This window comes from Bos grunniens, chromosome 16, assembly GCF_055505025.1.
Source record: "Bos grunniens cultivar Pamir isolate PY7600 chromosome 16, Bosgru_T2T1.0, whole genome shotgun sequence".
NCBI lineage: Eukaryota > Metazoa > Chordata > Mammalia > Artiodactyla > Bovidae > Bos > Bos grunniens.
The window spans coordinates 36,651,205-36,676,480 of NC_141180.1; the positions used below are offsets into that span (position 1 = coordinate 36,651,205).

The window sequence follows — 25,276 nt, forward strand, 5'->3', positions numbered from 1 at the left end:
CCTGGAAAAGGAAAGGGCAACACACTCCAGTACTCTTGCCTGGAAAATCCCATGGAAGAGGAACCTGGTGGGCTATGATCCAGGAGGTTGCAAAAGAGTTGGACATGATTTAGTGACTAAACTACAACTGATTTAAACACTACAAGCATATTATTTACTTCTCACAACCAACCATATGAGACATTTATGATTAGCTCAACAGAAGAAAGTGTTAGTTGCTCAGTCGTGTCTCACTCTTTGAGACCCCATGGATTGTAGCTCACCAGGCTCCTCTGTCCATGGGATTCTCCAGAAAGAATACTGGAATAGGTAACCATTTCCTTCTCCAGTGGATCTTCCAGACCCAGGTATCAAACCCAGGTCTCCTGCATTAGACAGATTCCTTACCGTCTGAGCCACCAGGATTTCCCAGGTGGCACAATTGGTAATGAACCCGCCTGCCAGTGCAGGAGACACAAGAGACTCCGGTTCAATCCCTGGGTTGGGAAGCTCCCTGGAGAAGGAAATGGCAACCCACTCCAGTATTCTTGCCTAGAGCATCTCATGGACAGAGGAGACTGGCAGGCTACAGTCCATAGGGTCACAGGGTGTTGGACATGACTGAAGTGACTTAGCATGCAAGAGAAGAGAAAATCGAGGTACAGAAAATCCAAGGTGGTCACCCAAGGTGCACGATTACTAGATGGCAGAACCAAAGATTGATCATAACAAACACCCTCTTCCAACAACACCAGAGAAGACTCCACACATGGACATCACCAGATGGTCAACACCGAAATCAGATTGATTATATTCTTTGCAGCCAAAGATGGAGAAGCTCTATACAGTCAGCAAAAACAAGACCAGGAGCTGACTGTGGCTCAGATCATGAATTCCTTATTGCCAAATTCACACTTAAATCGAAGAAAGTAGGGAAAACCACTAGACCATACAGGTATGACCTAAATCAAATCCCTTATGATTATACAGTGGAAGTGAGAAATAGATTTAAGGGCCTAGATCTGACAGATAGAGTGCCTGATGAACTATGGAATGAGGTTCGTGACACTGTATAGGAGACAGGGATCAAGACCATCCCCATGGAACAGAAATGCAAAAAAGCAAAATGGCTCTCTGGGGAGGGCTTACAAATAGCTGTGAAAAGAAGAGAAGTGAAAAGCAAAGGAGAAAAGGAATGCAGAGTTCCAAAGAATAGCAAGAAGAGATAAGAAAGCCTTCTTCAGTGATAAATGCAAAGAATAGAGGAAAACAACAGAATGGGAAAGACTAGAGATCTCTTCAAGAAAATTAGAGATACCAAGGGAACATTTCATGCAAAGATGGGCACAATAAAGGACAGAAATGGTATGGACCTAACAGAAGCAGAAGATATTAAGAAGAGATGGCAAGAATACACAGAAGAACTGTACAAAAAAGATCTTCATGACCCAGATAATCACGATGGTGTGATCACTAACTTAGAGCCAGACATCCTGGAGCATGAAGTCAAGTGGGCCTTAGGAAGCATCGTTATGAAAAAAGCTAGTGGAGGTGATGGAATTCCAGTTGAGCTATTTCAAATCCTGAAAGATGATGCTGTGAAAGTGCTGCACTCAATATGCCAGCAAATTTGGAAAACTCAGCAGTGGCCACAGGACTGGAAAAGGTCAGTTTTCATTCCAATCCCAAAGAAAGGCAATGCCAAAGAATGCTCAAACTACCACACAATTGCACTCATCTCACACGCTAGTAAAGTAATGCTCAAAATTCTCCAAGCCAGGCTTCAGCAATATGTGAACCGTGAACTTCCTGATGTTCAAGCTGGTTTTAGAAAAGGCAGAGGAACCAGAGATCAAATTGCCAACATCCGCTGGATCATGGAAAAAGCAAGAGAGTTCCAGAAAAACATCTATTTCTGCTTTATTGACTATGCCAAAGCCTTTGACTGTGTGGATCACAATAAACTGTGGAAAATTCTGAAAGAGATGGGAATACCAGATCACCTGATCTGCCTCTTGAGAAATTTGTATGCAGGTCAGGAAGCAACAGTTAGAACTGGACATGGAACAACAGACTGGTTCCAAATAGGAAAAGGAGTTCATCAAGACTGTATATTGTCACCCTGTTTATTTAACTTATATGCAGAGTACATCATGAGAAACGCTGGACTGGAAGAAACACAAGCTGGAATCAAGATTGCTGGGAGAAATATCAATAACCTCAGATATGCAGATGACACCACCCTTATGGCAGAAAGTGAAGAGGAACTCAAAAGCCTCTTGATGAAAGTGAAAGTGGAGAGTGAAAAAGTTGGCTTAAAGCTCAACATTCAGAGAACGAAGATCATGGCATCTGGTCCCATCACTTCATGGGAAATAGATGGGGAAACAGTGGAAACAGTGTCAGACTTTATTTTTGGGGGCTCCAAAATCATTGCAGATGGTGACTGAAGCCATGAAATTAAAAGACCTTTACTACTTGGACAGAAAGTTATGACCAACCTAGATAGCATATTCAAAAGCAGAGACATTACTTTGCCAACAAAGGTCCGTCTAGTCAAGGCTATGGTTTTCCCTGTGGTCATGTATGGATGTGAGAGTTGGACTGTGAAGAAGGCTGAGTGCCGAAGAATTGATGCCTTTGAGCTGTGGTGTTGGAGAAGACTCTTGAGAGTTCCTTGGACTGCAAGGAGATCCAACCAGTCCATTCTGAAGGAGATGAGCCCTGGGATTTCTTTGGAAGGAATGATGCTAAAGCTGAAACTCCAGTACTTTGGCCACCTCATGTGAAGAGTTGACTCATTGGAAAAGACTCTGATGCTGGGAGGGATTGGGGGCAGGAGGAAAAGGGGACGACAGAGGATGAGATGGCTGGATGGCATCACTGACTCGATGGACGTGAGTCTGGGTGAACTCCGGGAGTTGGTGATGGACAGGGAGACCTGGCGTGCTGTGATTCATGGGGTCGTAAAGAGTTGGACACTACTGAGCGACTGAACTGAAGGTTGACTCCAGAGAATAGATCCACAGAATCATGAACTCTAGAGCCTCTCCTGCGTTAGGGGTCCTCCAGGTAGCATGAGCTGAGTTAATGATATCATAGCTCCTTAGCTTCTGACATTCCAGCCTTACTGCTCCTCAGTGTTGATAGCCGCTATCTGCCATTGTTTTCTGTCCCCCCTCACACTGTAGGTCCCTGCAGCAGAAGGGAAGGATGGTTCAATCACAGCATTGTGCTTTTTAATTCATTTGGGCCCTCACTACTTTTGTAAGTCATGGAATGCACCACTTGGGGAATCCCCATTTCACCCCCAAGAAAGGTGCTCCCAACTCCACCTCTGTCCCACCCTGCCCCTGGTCTCTACCTCCCAACTCCCGGGAGATTTCACATCCTGACAGAGGCCTTTCAGTAGGTGGTCCCTCCACTTTCCTTTCCCATGCCTTGGATTTATCCACCTTTTTGTATACACCCTCTTCACACATGCACACCTCTAAGAAAAGCCTTCAGCTCTGCTGTGTGTTTGGGGGCACTCCCTCCTTCTCCCTTCACTCTTCTCATCTCATCTTCAGGACCCCTCAGTGCTCGCTATGCACCTGAAGACATGCAGAGGTTTCCTCAATCTTAAATTTTAAAAATCACAACTTTGTAACCACCTCATCTCTCACTTCTCCCTTTCTTTCAGCAAGTATTGTTCAAGGGCCTTTTCCATGCCAGGCTCTTCAAGACGGTGGGGATTCCAGGATAAACAAAACTGGTCAAACCCCTGCCCTCAAGGGCTGACATTCCAGTGCAACCAAGCTACATGGAGGAGCATGGAATGCCCCCACCTTCTACCTGCTCACAGAAACACAGAACATCTTGGTGAAAAGTGATTATATTTGTTTTATTGAGTATACAGAAGCAATGCCATGGTCCTGTAATAATATAATTTGGGATCAGTAATCTCTGACTTGGTTAAAGTCTCCATGGGGACCTGCTTCCCAGATTCCTAGACATTATTTATGACATCACACTTTCCAAGAGTAGTGTTTCTGGAGATGGATCTGACGAGAGGAGGGATTCCACTCTGAACACATGCCTGTGGCTACCAGAAGACAATGGGATTGGAGGAGAGATAGCTTCTTTGGCCACATTTGATTCCTTCTGTCTTGACATCATGGTAATGATTTTTGTGATAGGCGCTGGTCTTACCAGGAGCCACACAATGGCTGAACCAGCACGGTTGAGGGATAGCTGCCCACCATGCTTCAGGGTTGGTGGTAGGTCAATCCGGGAAGAGACAGCCTGGCTTTAAGAACTGCACAGAAGCCCTTTGGACAGTCCCAGCAGTGCCTGCATTCCACACCGAACTTGTCCTTATTCTGGATTCATAGCGTAGGAGAGAAGTTCTACACAGATCCTATTGATGGGCTCCTCCTCTCAAGTTACTGCCTTGCAGTCGACGGTGGAAACTCCTTTAGCTCCTCCTTTTCTGGGTGCACCCCTGGCACTTTGTTCATCTTGATGAAGATCCGATTGATTTCTATGAAGGTCTTGGACTTGGTTTCAGGGATGATCAGGAAGATGTAGACGGTGGTGAGAAGACATATCACAGCAAAAATGACGAAGCTGTAAGCTCCGAGGCCCACCTGTGGGAGGGGAGAGGGTCCACATTTTTGAAAAGGTTCTCAATTTACTGCTTGAGTATCTTGTGCCTCTGGGGCCCTGGGTCACACTTACTTGGATGAATGGGAAGACCAAGCCCACAGTGAAGTTGGAGAGCCAGTGAACAGTACCCGCCACCATGTAGGCAGCTGGCCGGGAGGACTGCAGGAAGATCTCGGTGACGAGCAGTGCGGGGATGGGACCTGGGGAGGAACAGGGATAGCTGACTTCTCCGTTGGCCAAGCAAGCCCACCACAGGTCCTGGAGCCCTGCCCATGTAAGGTTCCAGAGGCATTGGGCTCAAGGCGGAGCAAGTATGTCTCCAGGACCTCCTGATTGTGTGGAGAAGCAGCGTGAGAAGGCATCTACCAAAAGTCAGGCACAACAGGTGACATCCTGTGATGTCCCCAAAAGGGGTCCATGACCATCTATAAAGATCTCTGCCCACCACATGGGCACTGTGTCCAGCCTACACAGGCTGCTTTACCGTCCTCCTTCTTGTCATGCTCTGCCCAAACACCTCAGCCACAAGAGCGTAGCACAGAAGCCATTCAGGGCCAAATCTAGCCCTCCCTGGAGCCTCTCTAAGAAGCTCAGACCAGAAGTTTCTAGGCTGGTGGTACAGAAGAGGGGCAGTGAAACCATTGAATCAGCTCTGGGGTACATACTGGGCCCAAGGGCATGCCCTATGACGTAGGAGATGACACAGGCGATGCTGACGTAGGGCATCCAGGATATCACGTCCTGTGGAAAGGAAACAGAGTTGAATCACACCCAAAGCAGAGACAATCTGGGTTGGGACCATCAGGACTCTTGTCTCCCAGAGGGCTAGTTGCTCTGCCTGAGTTGGGAAGGAGGGCCTTTTTCAACAGGCAGCACCACCTGCATACCCCTGGAATATCCACTGTAAATGAACAGTGGGTTGCTGGGGCAGGTGGAGGGCTGACCCAAGCAGCTGACTCATCATGATGATAAGCATGCACAGGAGGGCCCAGGTGGATGGCTGCACCCCAGGCTCCGCCTTCCTCACCTGCAGAGCCAAGGCACCCGTCAGCACGCAGCAGGCGGTGAAACAGACAGAGAAGCCCAGGAGGAGCAGGAATCTCCTCCCCATTAGTTCCACCACGAAAATCTGGAGGGAAAGGGCGAGGAAAAGTGAGAGGCTCAGCAGGCTGTGCCCCACCCCCCGCCACATCCCTGCCCGGACCCGCCTTCCTGGGCAGCCCCACTTCCATGTTCCACACAACACCTTTCTAAAGGGGCAGCCACACTCCAGTATTCTTGCCTGGAGAATCCCATGGACAGAAGAGCCTGGTGGGCTACAGTCCATGGGGTCACGAAGAGCCAGACATGACTGAGTGAGTGAGCACAGCACAATGAGAGCTGGGTGGGTTGTGCACCCACCTTCTTGTGTATGTATGTGTGTGTGTGTGTCCTTGAATGGCCAGTCCAGGGGCCCTGTTTATCACACAGTGGCCCTGGCACAGGTAGTGACCCCCAATGTATAAGATTGAAGAAGAGCCATCTCTCATGGTGGTAGCTTCCAGAGTAGTGGGTGGGGTCTCCATCTTTGGGAGTCATAGGCTGCCCATCAGGAGAGACAGGCTGTCATCTGAGGATAGCCCAGAAGTTAGAGATGAAGGGACCAAAGGGCACATTGCCACCTAGATCTCGGCTCCTTCCTGGGCTGAGACCACCTGCCCCTCCAACGTGCCCTCCATCCCTGCTGTCAGACGGGGACTTGGCTCCCGGGATACTCACGGCGCAGACAGTTATCAGCACGTTGACAGCACCTGTGCCCGCCGTCACATATTGGACATCGTCCTCATTCACTCCAGCGCTCAGGTAAATCTGGTCTGCGTAGTAGTAGATCTAGAAGGAAACCAAGGTGAGGCCTGCCAGGCCACCACCTGGACCTCTCGGGGTGTCCCTGCACCCGCCATTGTCCAGGCCGAGCTCCACGCCCACCCCCAACACCTGCTCCCTACCGCATTCACTCCGGAGAGCTGCTGGCCCGCCATGAGGACGATGATGGAGATGACCTGCCACCGCAGGGACCTCATCTTGAACAGCTTCAGCACGGAGATGAAGCCCACAGCCTTCTCAGCCCTGTCCTCCTCCAGGATCTCCTCTATCTCCGCATCCACGTCATGCCAGCCACGCAGCCTCCTCAGAGCTGGGGGAGCGAGCAGAGGGCGAGTTGCGGGCTGGACCACGGTGCACCCCCCCACTCCTGAAAAGATGCCAGAATCTCAGTCCCTTCTCCTCGTCTCAAGGGAAAGCCTCACCGCTTTTGGCAGCTGCTTCATCTTTCTTCTGAATCAGCAGGTACCTGGGACTCTCAGGGAAGAAGGGCAGGAAGAGGAGCTGCAGCACAGCGGGGATCCCAGTCAATCCGAGGAGGATGGGCCAGCCTGCAAGGAAACCAGTGTGACCAGAAAGCTGATCCCAGTGCCCCAGACTCAGCCTTGGCTCCAGCTTGCCTCTGCCTCCAGCCAGGTGGAGCCCTATTGGCCGCTCTGGCCTTTTATCCTGATTGGTTATCTTTGGGTCTGGAACACAGGGGGCAGTGGGGGTGGGGATGGGGACAAGATCTTTGTCTTTTTCATCCCTGTGTCTGCCAACCCTTGGTACCTAATGACGAGTGGGCACTCTAAACACTTAGAGAATGGATAATGATGAATAACTACTGCCCACCTACCCTGGGGCTGCAAAGAGTCAGACACGACCTGAGCAAATGAGCACAGAGCTCACCTACCAGCTGAACAAAGTGAAAAATTCAGATGATACCAAGTGCTGGTGAGAATGTGGGCAGATGGGAAGTCTCCACATGCTGTGTGGACATGTGGCATCTTTAGGAGATGGTCTAAAAGGAGCTAGTGATGCTGGACACCACACAGGCTCTAACCCAGCAGTCGTGCTCAGGAGTGTGCCTGGGGTGGAAGGAGAATGGGCCAAGCAGCACTGATTATAGAAGGGAAACCCAGAAACAAGGCAAACTGTCATCCATAAACGGTGGTTCACTCATCAGGTGGAATTTTATACGGTGCTGAAAATGAAGCAGGTCAGGACAGGAGCCTGTCACACCAACATGGTGTTTGGTGCAGCGTGGTTCCACACCATGTGGTTCCACTGTAGTTCTGGATCCACGTATATGTTATCATATCTCACAATAAAAATGGTTAAATAGGGCATCCCTGGTAGCTCAAGATGGTAAAGCGTCTGCCTGCAACGCGGGAGACACGGGTTCGATCCCTGGGTCGGGAAGATCCCCTGGAGAAGGAAACGGCAACCCACTCCAGTATTCTTGCCTGGAAAATTCCATGGACTGAGGAGCCTGGTGGGCTACAGTCCATGGGGTCGCAAAGAGTCAGACATGACTGAGCAACTTCACTTTCAGGGCTTCCCTGGTGGCTTAGTGGTGGAGAGTCTGCCTGACAATGCAGAAGACACGGGTTTCCTCCCTGGGTGGGAGGATTCCACATGCTGTGCAGCAGCTAAGCCCGTGGGTCACAACTGCTGAGCCTGTGCTCTAGAGCCCAGGAGCTGCAACTACCAAAGCCCACGCACCCTATAGCCCGTGCTCTGCAACAAGAGAAGCCACCGCAATGAGAAGCCAGCACATCGCAACAAGAGGAATCTCTGCTCACTGCAACTAGAGAAAAGCCCGGGCTGCAATGAAGACCCAGCACAGCCAAAAATATATAAATAAAACTATTTCAAGTAAGTGAATGAGTGGTTCAGGCTCCTTCTAGGAGCTGTGAATGCCCGACTCACTCCCTCTTCTCCTAGGATTTGCAGAAGGTGTAACCTTGGACATCTGTGTGCCAGGCACTATTCTGATGGCTTTTCACCTGTAGCCCACTCCCTGTCACAGCGACGTCAGGAGGCAGGTACCAGAGTCAACCCCATTTTACACCTGCCGACACTGAGGCATGGAAGGTGCAGCTCCCTCACCCCGAGGTCAGTTATTTGGGAGAAAAGCTGAGATAGGAACTCAGGCACGTTGAAACCTGAATCACCATCCTCCCAAGCTCCTCCCACCTCTTGGCTCCGAATCCAGGGCCTAGCTGATCTGAGTTCCGCTTCCATCACCCTTGCATAGACTACAGCAAGCGTGGAAGCGCCTGCCATTCGGGCTGCTGCTGTCTGCCCTCTGGCCCCCCTCCCACCCACTATGTGAAAGTCTTCTCACAAGGTCTCAGTGTCCCTGCCACATCCAGACACCTGGTTCTTGACCTGCCCCGGACTTCTTTGCAGCCTTTGTGCTATGGCTGCTCACCTCCTATGCCCCTCGCTTCCATAAACTCTGACACTCTTCTCTTCTGGCCTTCCCTCCTTCCTTCCTTCTTCACTGAGCACCTATTATGTGCCATGAATTGTGCTGGAGATTCTAAGATGAGTCAGGCCAGGCTCTGCCCTCCACCTCTGCCTAGGGGAGGTGCCAGTGGCTGAACAGTCACCGTGAAGGATGGAGGGACAAAGTGCTAGGTCAGCAGGATGTCTGCAGCTCCCTGGTCACACAAAGAGCTTCACACTCCTGGCCTCTCTGCTCACACTGGAATGCTGGTCTTGCTTCTCCCAGCCCAGGCCCTCTCTGAGCCCCTCTCCCTGGGTGGACCTACGGCTCTTTCCCCACATACCACAGAGTACTTGAAAGGTGCCAGGGGTTTTCTGAGTCCTGCTGGCTGGTTATATGCCATCACCGGGAGACAGGAACCTAGCTGCTTCACTCCTGGTCCCAGATCCTTACAAGGGTGATTGTAAGGTGGGAGAGAGGGTACTTAAAACTCCGGCCCAGGCCTGCACTGCCTGCATTTGTGTCCTAACGACCTCTCCCGGCCTCAGGGTCTACAGCTGTAAAATGGGTACAGTAACAGTACATGCTCATAGGTTGTCTGGAAGATTAAATGAATTAATATAAAAGGCTTTGTGTCTGGCCCATGACGAGTACTTTATATGTTTTGATTGGTGCTTTATTAGTGGTGATTTCCCTTCAGAGTTTTGAGACCTAAGACAAAGAAAGGGGAAGCCATGCAAACACAGTGACAGTCATGAGCTACTGTGCACCTACTACGTGCCAGGCGCCAGGCTCGTGGGGCGGGGGGTGTGGCTCTGGAGTCCAGGTCTGGGGTGGATGCTGGCCCTGAGACTCACCACCACCTCCACGGGGGCTGGGTCTTGTGACCCTCTTTCCTGGTCTGCAGTGGGATGACCACAAGTCCCTGGGCAGCTGAGCTGCTGGGAGGCCCCAGTGCAGGGGTGCTGGAAGCCTTAAACATAGAGTCTGGCCCCCTGGCTGCCTTCATTACCTAGCCCCGGGTCTAGCAGCCACTCAGACAGCAGTTTATCCTGCTCCCTCGAAGCCCCCTCCTACGTGTCCAAAGAGGGACCAGAGAACACCGGTCTATGTGTCCCCACCAACTTGTTCAGGCCTGCTCAGCACAACCACCACCTCCACACTGTGGGGTCAGGGCTCTGCAGAAAAGACCAGCTCATAGGAGCAGGCTAATGGTCTGGAGGCATCCCGAACTCACCTTCTTCGTTTGCCAGGAGACTCCGAAGACCAAAGATCTGGGCCACAAGGATTCCGATGGTGATGAAGAGCTGGGGCACCACCCCCAGGGCCCCCCTCCAGTTCTTAGGGGCCAGTTCCCCTAAGTACATGGGGACGACATTGGAAGACAGACCTGGGAGACGGGGTGGAAGTAAAGACACAATCTGGAAACAGTAGTCTGGCAGGGACAAGCTGTGTCTTCAAATACATTTATTTTCCTTAGCAATCACATCGTTGTTGTGCTCAGTCACTAAGTCACGTCCGACTCTTTGCAACCCCATGGACTGTAGCCGGCCAAGCATCTCTGTCCGTGGGATTTTCAAGAATACTGGAGTGGGTTGCCATTTCCTCCTCCAGGGGACCTTCCCCACCCAGGGATCAAACCCACGTCTCTTACATTGCAGGTGGATTCTTTACCGCTGTGCCACTGGGAAGCCCTTAGCAATCATATTAGCTGGGCTGAAACTTTCTCAAAACTACAAAAGTAAGCAAACATCACCTTTTGCAATTCTTAGTCCTTTAGACATTAAGAAAAAATGGCCTGATAGAAAAAGTTCAGTGTTGTTGCTTCCAGACTGGTGTCACCTGGGGATACAGGCCAGCAGGACCTCAGGAATTCCCTCCCTACTGCTGTGGTTTCAGAGAGGAAAAGCCCACGTGTGTTCTGGACACTCCTCTCTTGCTCCTTGCGGGGGAAAACCTGTTAATAAAAGGCCTGCCCGCCAGCTTTGCTTTCTTATTTATACAATAAGCTGATGCATAGACACTGAAGCACAAGCTTTATTTTTCAATAAGGGGTGATGGTGGTAAAGAATCTTCCTGTCAATGCAGGAGACCTAGGTTTGATCCCTGGGTTGGGAAGATCCCCTGGAGAAGGGAATAGCAAACCACTCCATGGGGTCGCAAAGAGTCAGACATGACTTGAGCATAAAACTCCATCAAGCATTAAAAAAAAAAAAAACTTCAATATTTATTTTGGCTTTCTTGGTGGTTCAACGTAAAGAATCTGCCTGCAATGCAGAAGACCCGAGTTTGATCCCTGGGTGGGGAAGATCCCCTGGAGAAGGCAATGGCAACTCACTCCAGTATTCTTGCCTGGAATATCCCATGGACGGAGGAACCTGGTGGGCTACACAGTCCATGAGGGTGCAAAGAGTTGGACCCGAGAGTGACTAATACCCAATACCAACTGTATTCTGGGATTTGTGTAAGGTCTGAACTGTTTTTGAACCCTCAGTATTTGAACTTGTCAGTTTTCCTGTCTTACTACAGTCTGATCCCCTTATGAATAGGTGGAATTTAATTCTATAGACTCCAGAGTATTTTCACATGTATTATCTCATTTAATTCTCAGAGAAGCCCAGTGAGAGGTTGAGGATCTGGGAAGACCAGATGGGTTGTTGTTGTTCAGTCACTAATTCATGTCTGACTCCTGCAGCACTCCAGGCTTCCTGGTCCTTCACTATCTCCCAGAGTCTACTCAAGCTCATGTCCATTGAGTTGGTGATGCCATCCAACCATCTCATCCTCTGTTGCCCTCTTCTCCTCCTGCCCTCAATCTTTCCCAGCACCTGGGTCTTTTCCAAAGAGTCAGCTCTTCACATCAGGTGGCCAAAGTATTGGAGCTTCAGCTTGAGCATCAGTCCTTCCAATGATAATTCAAGGTTGATTTCCTTTAGGATTGACTGGTTTGATCTCCTTGATGGGTTGTCACTGTTCCAAGTACCACACACAGAGCCAGAGGCAAGCTGATGCTCAGCAAGACCTGGGGTCTGGGAGGGAGGCTCTGACCACAGGGAGACCAAGGGAAACCATGTGGGGTGAGGGGAGGCTGGAGCTGCTGGTGACAAGAGGGTGTCTGATAGCCCTGAGATAGGACACTGATGGCCAAGTTTTCAAGCTTTGCATTCTGCCCAAGGATATCTCTGCTCAGTATTTTAAAAGGACATCATCTTTCATTAATTAATACCAATTCTTTCTGATTTTCAGAGCAAAGAGGGACAGTCTTTAGAGCAGCTCTTAGATGTCTTGTGGGTGGGTGGGGAGGGACTCTGCAGGCCCAGTGCCCAAAGGGCTGTGGAGGAAGTGAGGCCCTGGAAATGCCCACTCATCATTCAGGCCCTAGTGACTGCATCTCAAGGCCAAGTGCTTCGGAACTTAATTAAGAGCAACACTGGAGAGACAAACACTGGAGGCTGTGAAGAGATCGGGTTCCCCGAATGTTGATAGAGAAGTGACTTTTAAAGTTTAAATTCCACTAGTGAAAGTCTGCAGTGTTTTTACCAAAGACCTTGACTAACAGCAAACCAGCTAACTGAGCATCTGGGATTCTGAGCTGCACTAACCCTGTACCCCTTGGTCAGAGTGGCCACTTACTTCATTTTTAGGGGTGTCAAAGTACCACAGAGTTTGATGACACCCTTTCTGGACTTTTCAGGAAAACGTGAAGAAATGAATGGCAAATGGATTAGGCTTCCACTAGAGTTCTCCAAGTATGACCTAAGGACACAGGGAGTTCCTGACACCTGGGGTTCTGTGAGATCAAAACTATCTTCAGAACCATCCTAAGATATTATATGTCCTTTTCACTCTCCTTCTCTGATAAGTTTTTCAGCAATCACACACCTGCTGACATCACACCAAGAGAACACAGAAGTAGGTCTGAGAGACTGGCTATCTTCTATTTAGCCAGACATTGAAGAGATTTGTAAAAATGTAAAGCAATACCACTAAATTTTTTTGGCCTTAGAAAATAGAATTATTTTCATAAAGACATGTAATGGCCTTAATTATTGCTATTTTAAAATGAATTAATTTAAATTCTTAGTTGCAATTTCTAATGTGGTAAATATTGATCAAAATAACACATGTGAGAAAAAACTCCTTAGAACCCTCAATAATTTTATGAGTGTAGAGAGATGCTGAGGCCAAAAAGTTTCAGAACTGCCAACTTGAAGTCATACTCATTTAAAAGCAAAGGTTGGTTGGGAATTCCCTGGAGGTCCAGTGGCTAGGACTCTGGGCTTTCACCACCAAGGGCCAGGGTTCAATCGCTGGTTTGGGAAACTAGCTCTCATATGTCATGCAGTGGCAGCCAAAAATAAAAGCAAAGGTTGAAATATCAAACTGTGATTTGTAGAGCCTAATTTTTTGTTTTTTAATCAACTCTGAATTGTTGGCTGTCAATAGTAATGTTAACAGCACCTACCCACTGCCAACGACTTCTAGGAATCGTCTGTGTTTCATAAAGCTGAGCCTGGCTGCAGGAAAAACCCACAGGAGCGGGGCTGGGTGTCTTGCTGCTCCTGCCCAGATGGCAGATAAATGTCCAGGCACTCTCAGGCATAGCCAGAATGAGGGCAGTTTGCCAGGGGACCCATTATCCCCTCTTTGAAGTGACTTGTTCTCTTTTTGGGAACCTTGTTTTCCTTTTTATTCTCCCAGGTCTGCAATCCCTTGCCACTTTCTTCAATACTAGGCTCTTCCTCATCTCCTCTACTGTCAGTAAACTCCAGGGAAGGGGTTTGCTAATGTCTGGGCAATTTATCCCTTCATCCCAATCCCCGTGTTTGGAAGGAGAATGAGTCACTTGATGATGCCAGAACCTGGGGTTGTGGGGAGAGGGCAGCGGTGAGTGCCCAGAGTGCAGCATTTCCAGGGGTGCCCACCTGTTGAGAGTCCTTTGGACAGCAAGGGGATGAGAAAAGGAAATCAACCCTGAATATTCATTGGAAGGACTGAAACTGAAGCTCCAATACTTGGGCCACCTGATGTGAAGAGCCAACTCACTGGAAAAGACCATGATGCTGGGAAAGATTGAGGGCAGGAGAAGGTGGGGGATACAGGATGAGATGATTGGATGGTATCACTGACTCAATGGACATGAGTTTGAGCAAGCTCCCAGAGTTGGTGATGGACAGGGAAGCCTGGAGTGCTGCAGTCCATGGGGTCGCAAAGAGTTGGACATGACTTAGCGACTGAACAACAACCACCACCCTTGGGTTCCCACTCTGCAATGTATGGCTCTGAGAGTGGGCACCTCTCTCTCTTTGATGACCCTGCCCCTTCTGCCTACAGAAGATGCCAATGTGAAGGGAGGCCATGGCACAGCCTACACCATGTGTCTTCAGTCTGAGGCATCATGGATGAGGGACTTTCCTAACCAGGGCAGCCTGGCCTGGGCAGAATGACTTTGAAGCATTTACAGTCATCAACTCTTTTCTGATAGAGGGATTCTACATTAGATTGTTTCTCAAGTTTTTTGACCATAACCCATAGTGCACAATATGGAAATACATGTTACGTCCAACTTGGTTCTCACATATATGTAAAGAATTGAAACAAAGTTTCAAAAGACAGTCCTTACCTTTCCTGCGTGTAACACACATCCCAATAACACAGGGGCTTATGTGTCTAGCCACAGCAGAGGTGTAGCAATAGCTTGAACCTACATGCTTTGGAGACCCCAGATAGGTTCAGGTCCCAGAGATCTGTTCTCCCTCCCCTTGACTATCCCAAGTCACAGAAAGGTTTACCTGCACATATTCCCACCAAAACCCTGGCCACAATTATCATCTCAAATGACTTGGCGAGCTCACTGAATCCCATTAAGAGTGCAGGCACGATGGAGAAGATGTTGTTGAACAGCAAGGTTCCTTTTCTGCAGAGGACAAAATACCAGTTAGTTTGGTTTAAGTTTTCGCTCACTCCTTTGACAAGTGTTTGCTGGGCCTCTACTCCATTACAGCAGTTGCTGTTGTGTTACACGCTTTGTTGTTGACCTAAGACAGATGCAGGTCAAGTGGATGGCCTGATTCTCAGTGGGAGGAAATGTAAATGACTCCCAGGGGGAGGACATCAATGGGGCACACAGGCAAAGACTTGAATATTACAATACAGTAAAGGGGAAAAGGTGGAAGTACTGACAAGTTTCCTCTTCTTGGGCTCTAAAATCACTGCAGATGGTGACTGCAGCCATGAAATTGGAAGACGATTGCTTCTCGGCAGGAAAGCTATGACAAACCTAGACAGTGTGTTGAAAAACAGACGTTACTCTGCTGACAAAGGTCCATATAGCCAAGGCTGTGGTGTTCTCAGCAGTCATGTTTGGTTGTGAGAGCTGGACCATAAAGAAGGCAGAACACCAAAGAATTGATGCCTTCAAACTGTTGTGCTGGAGAAGATTCCTGAAAGCCCCTTGGACAGCAAGGAGAGCAAACCAGTCAATCTTAAGAGAAATCAACCCCAAATACTTGTTGGAAGGACTGATGCTGAAGCTGAAGGTCCAGTATCTTTGTCATCTGATGCAAATAGCTGACTCATTGGAAAAGTCGCTGATGCTGCTAAAGATTGAGGGCAGAAGGAAAAGAGGGCCTCAGAGGATGAGATGGTTGGACAGCATCACTGATGCAATGAACATGAACTTGGGCAAACTCTGGGAGATGGTAAGGGACAGGGAGGCCTGGTGTGCTGCAGTCCATGGGGTCACAAAGAGTCGGACACAACTGGGTGACTGAACAACAACAAAGGGGTTTGAAACCATAAACTACTGTGCTTTTAGTGTAATCTTGAAATCCAAACCGGATAAGGACCTTAGAGGAAAAGTTTAGGCCAACCTCACTTATCAACATAGATGTGAAAATCCTAAGTGAATTATTAGCTGATCGAATTCAACAGTACAGTTAAGAATCTTTCAGGACTTCCTTGGTGCAATGGATAAGAGCCTGCCTGCCAGTGCAGGGGACTTGATCCTTGGTCCAGACACACTCCAATGCTAAGGCGCAACTAAGCCCATGTGCCACAACTGCTGAGCCTGCATGCTGCAGCTACCGAAGCCCAAGTGCCCAGAGCCCATGCTCTGCAACAGAGAAACCACCGCAATGAGAAACCCTCGCACCACAATGAAGAACAGTGCCTGCTCACTGCAACTAGAGAAAGCCTAGGCAAAACCAACAAAGACCCAGTGTGACCAAAAATAAGTAAATAAAAGGAGTATTTTCCCTTGTGGCTCAGCTGGTAAAGAATCTGCCTGCAATGCAGGAGGCCTGGGTTCGATCCCTGGGTTGGGAAGATCCCCTGGAGAAGGGAATGGCTACCCACTCCAGTATTCTGGCCTGGAGAATTCCATGGACTGTATAGTCCATGGGGTCGCAAAGAGTCAGACACGAAAAAGAAGTCAACAAAATTTGATACCCATTATGATTTTTTTAAAAGCCTTGCATAAAAATAAGGGCTGGGGTTCCCTGATGGTTCAGATGGTAAAGAATCTGCCTGTAATGCAGGAGACCTGGATTTGATCCCTGGGGGCGGAAGGCAATGGCACCCCACTCCAGTATTCTTGCCTGGAGAATTCCATGGACAGAAAAGCCTGGTAGGCTACAGTCCATGGGATCTTAAAGAGTTGGACACAACTGAGTGATTAACACTTTCACCTACATAAAAATGAAGGAACTTATGTGTGCTAATAAAGGGTATCCCTTAAAAGAGTGAGTGAGTGAGTGAAAGTTGCTCTCTTGTGTCTGACTCTTTTCGGCCCCATGGACTTTACAGTCCATGGAATCTCCAGGCCAGAATTTTGGAGTGGGTAGCCTATCCCTTCTCCAGCGGATGTTCCCAACCCCGAATCGAACTGGGGTCTCCTGCATTGCAGGCTGATTCTTTACCAAACGAGCTATGAGGGAAGCCCATCCCTTAAAAACCTATAAGAAAAAAACCCAACTTAGTGAAACTTACAAAGCATTCCCATTTAAGTCAAGACTGGACATGGACTTGGGCCCTGGAGAGCCAACGGCAAAGTGAAAGCTTGTCTTGGGTGTCCCCTCACATCAGGCTCCTGGGACTCCCCTAGCCCCCACTCCCATTACCCCCCAGGAAGGAGCAGTACAGTTACCGGATACACAAAACGATCCACCACATCACACACAGACAGTACAGCTTCAGACAACAGGATTAGATAGAAAGTTACAAAATATGTATTAAATAAGTTGTGTCATAGGGCATACATATACACCTATGGCTGATTCATGCTGAGGTTTGACAAAAAACAAGATTCTGTAAAGCAATTATCCTTCCATTAAACATAAATTAATTAAAAAAAATAAGGAGTCAAAGCATAGTATACAAAGAACAAGAAAGTATTTAAAACAAAACTATCCAAAATAATAGCAAAAAAGAGATAGATTTTAAAAACAAATGAATAAAAATTATAGAAATGAAAAATATAGTCATTGAAACAAAAACGCAGAAGACAACTTCAGCAGAGGAGAGAATTAATGAATAGAAAGGCAAATCTGGGGAAGTTACATAGAAAGCAAGAAAGAGAGAAAGAAGAAGGAGCAGGAGGAAGAGGAGGGAAGTACGACAGATTAAGGTAGGGCGGATTATAAATATCATTGGGCTTCCCTGGTGGCTCAAACAGTAAAGAATTCAACTGCAATGCAGGAGACCCATGCTTCGATCCATGGGTTAGGAAGATACCCTGCAGAAGGGAATGGCTATCCACTCCAGTATTCTTGTCTGGAGAATTCCACAGACAGAGGAGTCTGGCAGGCTACAGTCCATGGGGTCACAAAGGGTTGGACATGACTGAGCGACTAACACTTTCGCTTTCATAATATCATTAGTCACAGCAGCCAGAGAGGGGAAGCAACCCAGACATCCATCAATGAATGAAAGAATAAACTGAATGTGGTATGTTCATACATCAGAGTATTATTCAGCCTTAAAATGAAAGAAATCCCAACATGTGCTACAATAATATTGTACTTTGAGGGCATTAAGCTAAAGTGAGATGACCCAGTCACACAAAGACAAATCTTACATGATTCCATTCATATGAGGTCCCTAGAGTAGTCAAATGCACAGAGATACAAAGTCCATTGGTGACTCAGGGGAAGAGGAGAAAGGGGAGTTATTGTTTAATGGGTACACAGTGTCCATTTTTGCAAGATGAGAAGTTATAGCGATGGACGGTGGTCATGGTTACATAACAATGTGAATGCACTTAATGCTGATACCTACACAATTAAAATTTGATTAAAATGTTATACATACATTTTACCACTTTTTTTTTTTCCTGCAAGATCTTAGTTTCCTGACCAAGGATCAAACCCAGACCCCAGCAGTGAAAACACCCAGTCCTAACCACTGAACCACCGAGAATTCCCACCATAACTTTTTTTAAATAATTTTTTAAAGAAGTCAAAAAGGCAACAACAACAACAAAGACACTGAGGAGTTTCCCAAAGAAAGAATATAGAAAATGGAGGAGAAAAAATATTCACAGAAATGATGGCTGAAAACTTTCCAGAACAGAAGACATGAAACCTCAGACAAGCAACTGGAGTAACTTCTGGGGTAAATAAATGAGCCATAGACTGCTTGTGAAAGAGAAGATTCAGTAGTGTAAGGATGTCAGTTTTCCTCCAATTAAATAAATCCAAAGTAATTCCAAGTAGAATCCTTTTTCAGGGATTTCGATTTATTTTTTTACATGAAAAAAATAAAACTGGCTTTCCCTCACCACTCACCCATCAAATACAAATCAAAATTCCAGATCTATATGGGGAAGACAAAGTTGTAAAATTATTTTTTAAATTATAGAAGACCATCCGAATGACATCTGGTGTGTGCATGGGTGCTAAGTTGCTTCAGTGTGTCCAACCCTTTCCAACCCAATGGACGGTAGCCCACCAGGCTCCTCTGTCCATGGGAGTTGCCATGCCCTCCTAGACATCTGGTAAGAAAGACTATTTAAGACACAAAAAGCAAAAATCATGAATTAGTTAAATGTGACCACTTGAACATTTAAAGATTTTGAATTTTTACTATATGGGGACTTCCCTGGTGGTCCAGTGGCTAAGGCTCCAAGCTCCCAATTTAGGGGCCCAGGTTTGATCCCTAGTCAGGGAACTAGATCCCATATGCTGCAACTAAAGATCCTGCATTATGGTGGAACCAATACAATATTGTAAAGTTTAAAAATAAAAAAAATAAAAAAAATAAAGATCCTGCATGCCACAACGGAGTCTGAAGATCCCCCAAGCTGCAACTAAGACCCAGAACAGGCAAATGAATACATTAATTCATTAAACACATAACAAAAGTAAGCTTTAAAAATACTATATATACAATTAAAAATAAAGCAACAGATTGAGAAGATATCTGTGGCTGAAATAACAGAGTCCAGTGTGGACATTACTTGCACATGCTTAGAGATGCAATTTCCTCCCAGCTGTGTAATTCTGGCTAAGTTACAGCACCCCTCTTTGCCTGTTTTTCCCAAGTGTGAAAAGAGGAAGGGGCTTTTGTAAGAATTGGTGGAATTAATATCCCCTAAGCCAAAGAACTGATAGTCTTGAACTGTGGTGTTTGGAGAAGACTCTTTGAGAGTCCCTTGGACTAGCAAGGAGATCAAACCAGTCAATCCTAAAGGAAATCAGTCCTGAATATTTATTGGAAGGACTGATGCTGAAGCTGAAGCTCCAATACTTTGACCAACTGATGTGAAGAACTGACTCACTGGAAAAGACCTTGTTGCTGGGAAGGCAGGAGAAGGGGAAGACAGAAGATGAGATGATTGGACGGCATCACTGACTCTATGGACATGAGTTTGAGTAAAGTCTCGGGGTTGGTTATGGACAGGGAAGCCTGGCATGCAGCAGCCCATGGGATTGCAGAGTCGGATACGACTGAGCGACTGAACTGAAGTGAACTGAATATCCCCTAAAAGCACTTGGGATAGAGCCTGGCACAGACGAACAAATCAATAAATTGTTAGCTTGCTACTGACATTTAAGGAATGCTGACAAATCTTTAAGAAAACCACAAACAACTGAACAGTATTTATCACTTCTTCAGTTGGACTTGTAACTGTCAGCTCCATCTGCAGACCAGACGGCTAGTCCTTCACTCGAGAAGCACCCTGCAGACCTGTGACCTGATTGATGTCCTGCCCTCTGGTGGTCCACAAGGAGAACTGTGCATCCAACACCAGACTGTCCGAAAGACTTCAGGATCTTAGATTCCGATTCACAGCTTGTATGTGTCTATTCTCAGATTCTATTTTTGTGTGTGTGTGTTTTACATATATATATATATATATATATATATAAATAATTTGACTTATTTGTTTATTTTTGGCTGTGCTGAGTCTTCATTGCTGCAAGCCTTTTTCTCTAGTTGCAGCGAGGGGACTACTCCCCGCTTGTGGCTTCTCATTGCAGAGGCTTCTTTTGTTGGGGAGCACAGGCTCAATAGCTGTGTCACATGGGCTTAGTTGTTCCTCAGCCTATGGGATCTTCTCAGATCAGGGGTTGAGCCTGTGTCTCCTGAGTTGGCAGGCAGAGTCTTTACCTCTGAGCCACCAGGGAAGTCCTTAGATTCTTTTTGAAAAAGACTAGGGAAGGAATCAAGTTGTAAAGTCGGGCCTTGAGTCTTGAGCTCACTAGATCTGTGGCTGAGAACGGAGCCCTGACCTCAACCTGCCTCTGTGTGCCCATCCTCAGAGGGAGGAGGTTGGAGGGGAGGAACTCTTAAATGTTGCTCATAACAAGGCTGCTATCTCATGCCTGTGGATTTTTACCCGGGGAGTGGGAGAATCAAATACAGAACCTCTCATGTGTCTAGAGTTAGAGGCAAGATTTAAGCTCTGCTCTTGGCGTTCATGACCCTCACAATGAAGGTCGCCCTGGGATCATGGTTTCACCCGGAAGGGCTCGACACTGATCTTAGCCATTTCAGAGTTTTGCAGGAATTTAACTTGGGCTACATTTTGCATATTACTGGGCCCCAGTATAAAAGAACAGAGCAGGTTAGCTTACCTTCACTTAGGAGGCAGAGTTTAGGAGCATTAGGCTACAGTCTACACTGTGCCCCATGTCTTGGCCATGCTGTCCTACCCTTGACTCTTCCAAAGGTCAGAAAGAAGTTGTGGTAATATTTTAAGACAAGAGAGGGCAAGAGTGGGAGTGAATCCTGATCTCTGAAGCACTCTGTGTTCTGTCCAAGCCCACCCCAGAGCCTGAGAACCGTCACCCCCACCCACCTCCACCCTTGAGACCTTCATTGCCTAAGTCCCCAGACACTTGGTCAAGGTCTGGTCTTCTTCTTAACTCCATTAAGAAACAAAAATCATCACAGTGGTCATTACCTAGTTTTACAATAATGATTTCTGCTTTAAGCTTGGCTTTAAAAAATTTTTTTTTCTTTTTCTGAAACTTTTTCTTTTATATTGGAGTATAGCCGATTAACAATGTCATGACAGTTTCAGGTGGACAGCAAAGAGACTGAGCCATACATATCCATGTATCCATTCTCTACCAAAGTCCCCGCCTATCCAGGCTGCCATGCTATGCGGCAGAGCAAAGCTCGCTGTGCTACACCGTGCGTCCCTTTTAAATACAGCAGTGTGTACATATCCATCCCAGACTCCCTAACTATCCCTTGCCCGGATCCTTCCCTACTGGAAAACATAAGTTTATTTGTCTGTGAGACTTTTTTTTTTTTGGTCTGGATTTTAAACTCTGATGGAGTCTATGAGTTTCACTGTCTCTTACCTGCCTAAGTTATTTACCAAGGGGCCAACCATGAGAGAGCCGAGGAAGCCTCCGAAGGGAAACATGGACACGGTAACCGACCACAGCAAGGTCAAGTAGAACTCGTTCATGTATTCACCGACTCTGTCATAGTAGGTATAGTTGTAGAAGTCTTTCATGAACTGGAGAGCAGAGCAAAGCAGAACACCAGAGTCATTCGAGCTGGTTTGCAGAAAGAAGGATGGAAGCTGTTGGGCCACCCGATGGGATGAGCTGGGCATGTGGACATCAACATGATGAAGTGCAGGAGAGGGACTGAGGATTAAAAGCAATTAGCAGGGGGCACCCACAGGCCGGGGGCAGGATGTAGGGGGCTGCAAGGCCTCTGATAGGCAAACCACTCAGGATGTTTCTAACCCCAGAAAGGAATGACTCCACCCTTCCAATCACAGAATCAATGTCAGATGATCCCTTCCCCATCCAGACCCTGCCGTGGATTACCTGTCTGTAGAAGATTAGAGCCCTCTCAAACCTCCCCCGCGACCACCCCTGAGGCCAGCCCGCCTTGTGTCCAGCCAGGCCTGGCTCTCCACAAGAATCTGAGGCCTGGGGACCTGGTGCACCCCACGGCCCTGTGCCTGCAGGTTCCTTGAGTCTGTGCTGTTGTCTCCTGGGTGTGACCCCTCCCTTCACTCGAGGCCCCACCGTGTGCCCCCAACACGTATGTGGTCCACCCTAGCAGCCACCCAGACACCAGCTGCTCCAAACCCACCTCCCTGTTCCCTAGGGGGCTGTGCCTTGCCCACCACAGCGACCTACCTCTGAAGGGGAGTTAATAGCAGCCACGTTGTACCCATACTGGAAGGACGACCCAAAGGCAGCTATCAGTGTCGCCAGAACAATCACGGGTGTCAGCCTCTGCGGGAGACGAGATCACAGCTTCAGGTCAGGAAGCATCCCCGGGCTTCCATGGAACTCAGGATTTACTCAGAGTCTTGTAGAAAGACGGATGTAATGGGACCTGAAGACCCACGGTCTTTCAACCACTCCGTGTCTGGAAACCTACCCTCCACTCACCTGTGTGGCACAGGTTTCTTTAACAGTAGCGCTTAGGCTTGGACAATCCTGTGTTGTCCTGGGCTGTCCTATGTGCACGGTAGGGACAGCCCTCCCCCCATGTGTGGCAACCTAAATGTCTCCAGACATAGCTAGATGTCCCCAGAGTGGGTGGGGACTTGCCCCTGGTTGAGAATCACTGGGTCAGAACAGAACTAAAGGGTCACCTGTTCCAGCACTCCATCCAATGTCTGAGTGCTTCTATGACATTTCTGCTGTGGAGCTGCCTTGGCCTACTGCAGCAAATGCACTCAAGCACTGCCTCCAACAGCACTTGTGTGTTTAGTCGCTCAGTCGTGTGTTTGTGTGTTTAGTCGCTCAGTCGTGTCCAACTCTTTGCCATCCCAAGGACTGTAGCCTGTCAGGCTCCTCTGTCCATGAGATTCTCCAAGCAAAAATACTGGAAGGGGTTGCCATTTCCTCTTCTAGGAGATCTTCCTGACTCCGGGACTGAACCCACATCTCTTATGTCTCCTGGATTGGCAGGTGGTTTCTTTACCACTATGCCACCGGGGTTTCCCTGATGGCTCAGCAAGTTAAGAATTCGCTGCAATGCAGGAGATGCAAGAGATGTGGTTTTGATCCTTGGCTCAGGAAGATCCCCTGGAGGAGGAAATGACAACCCACTCCAGTATTCTTGTCTGAAAAATCCCAAGGACAGAGGCGCCTGGTGGGCTGTAGTCCAAAGGGTTGCCTCCGACACAAACTCCCTTAAAAATCAAAGAGAAGAAATGTGAAAATTTTTAATTATTTAGGGTCACTGATTCATTTCCTTTAACCTCTAGACTTTGCTGTAAGAAGCAGAAGGCACAGTGAAAAAAATTTAAATATAGATTTCGGGGGACTCTTTAAACACACACATTCCGTGATATCCCCTTTGACCCTTGGGAAACTTTGAACACTCATTAAGTGGAAGGAGCTTTGCTGTTAGACCCTATGGATCTCAGTTTGAATTTGTTCATTGCCACTTTCTGGCTTAATTTCTTTGATCTTCAATTTCCTCACCTTTAGCATTAGGATAATGACAACCCTTGGAGTTATTGCGAGGATTAATTTTATGGAAGCGTCTAGTCCTGAAGGTGAATCCACTGACTGGGGGTGAGTCTGGGTATGGCTCTCAGAACCCACTGTTGAGGCACTTCATCCTGTGTTCCTACTGAGGTCCCTGGCACATGGGACCCAGTACCTCCTGTGCCAAGCTGTGGTCCTCACATCTCCTTGAACAACATCCCTGCTGATCTAAGGAGGACGTTTTGAGAGAGGCAAGTAGGAATAGGACAGGCTGAGAAACAAGGCCTTGCCTTGTGCCCGGAAGGGGACGTGCGAGCTAGTGACACCCCTCCCCTACCCCACAGAGCAAGTGTAGGACCCGCAAAGGCCCTGGTTAAGAGCCGAACCCTCCCTCCACCAAATGAATTAACAAACACTTTGTTCACAGGAAGTTTCTGGTGAGGATGAGAAGAGCCACCGAAAAGGAGCAGTAGGCTCAGGCCCCACCACTCCCTGGGGCCAGTAGAGGCAGTGGGTGATGGAAGTCGGGGAGCAGGCAATGGGGCCCAGGAGGGAAGAAGGGTTCCAGGGCAGTTGCTGCGTGGTGTTTTCTAAAGACGGGGGTACACAGGTAGGCACACCCACCACCACCCCCAAAACCTCACCCAGTAGGTAGCATAGGGCCAACTGAGCTCATCTCCTGAAGTGCTCCGGGTAATCATTCACTCATTCATTCATTCAACAGATTGAGCACCCACTGTGCGTCAGGCATTCTGGTCCTATGTAATAGGGAGCTCATCTCCTGAAGTGCTCCGGGTAATCATTCACTCATTCATTCATTCATTCAACAGATTGAGCACCCACTGTGCGTCAGGCATTCTGGTCCTATGTAATAGGGAGATAGTAGAGAACAAAGCAAAGATCCCTCCCCTGTAGCTGGAGAAGGGATAGGCTACCCACTCCAGTATTCTTGGGCTTCCCTGGTGGCTCAGCTGGTAAAGAATCCACCTGCAATGTGGGAGACCTGGGTTCGATCCCTAGGTTGGGAAGATCCCCTGGAGAAGGGAAAGGCTACCCACTCCAGTATTCTGGCCTGGAGAATTCCACGGACTGTATAGTCCATGGGGTCACAAAGAGTTGGACACAACTGAGTGAATTTCACTTCACTTCATAGCTGTCCTATTGCTTGATTTGATGGAAGGGAGGAAGGAAGGAAGAAATGAAGGAAGAAAAAATGTTAATTAAAATGTCTCCTCTTCCAATTCTCTTCTCAGTAAGTGATAAACTATAAATGCACCCAGTTTCATTCATTCTGCAGGGGCAACTCCGGCATTCTGCTTTGATGAGTCCTAGGATTTAAAGTCCTTAGCAAAGCTCAGCCAGGGAGCTGAGTGATGCCCTGAGCTCATACCCTAAACTGGGAGGATCTTGCCAGGCACATGACTAGACAGCTCCT

General features: G+C 47.8%; 1 protein-coding gene across 4 annotated transcripts in view; it reads right to left on the reverse strand.

Moving 5' to 3' along the window:
* Positions 1–3,841: 3,841 nt before the first annotated feature.
* The window catches only part of LOC147356593 (solute carrier family 2, facilitated glucose transporter member 5), a 44,647-nt gene continuing 23,212 nt past the window's right edge, over positions 3,842–25,276 (reverse strand). For 3 of the 4 annotated variants that reach the window (XM_086344318.1, XM_086344317.1, XM_086344320.1), the window contains exons 2-12: positions 22,534–22,632; positions 21,736–21,896; positions 14,716–14,840; positions 10,161–10,313; positions 6,912–7,037; positions 6,612–6,799; positions 6,385–6,495; positions 5,654–5,755; positions 5,292–5,367; positions 4,699–4,826; positions 3,842–4,607 (exon numbers count right to left, since the gene is read on the reverse strand). In XM_086344318.1, coding sequence (XP_086200444.1) covers positions 4,404–4,607; positions 4,699–4,826; positions 5,292–5,367; positions 5,654–5,755; positions 6,385–6,495; positions 6,612–6,799; positions 6,912–7,037; positions 10,161–10,313; positions 14,716–14,840; positions 21,736–21,896; positions 22,534–22,632 — 1,473 coding nt within the window. In that variant the 3' untranslated portion in view covers positions 3,842–4,403. The remainder of the gene's footprint in view (positions 4,608–4,698; positions 4,827–5,291; positions 5,368–5,653; positions 5,756–6,384; positions 6,496–6,611; positions 6,800–6,911; positions 7,038–10,160; positions 10,314–14,715; positions 14,841–21,735; positions 21,897–22,533; positions 22,633–25,276) is intronic. The other variant, XM_086344321.1, reaches the window with a different exon arrangement.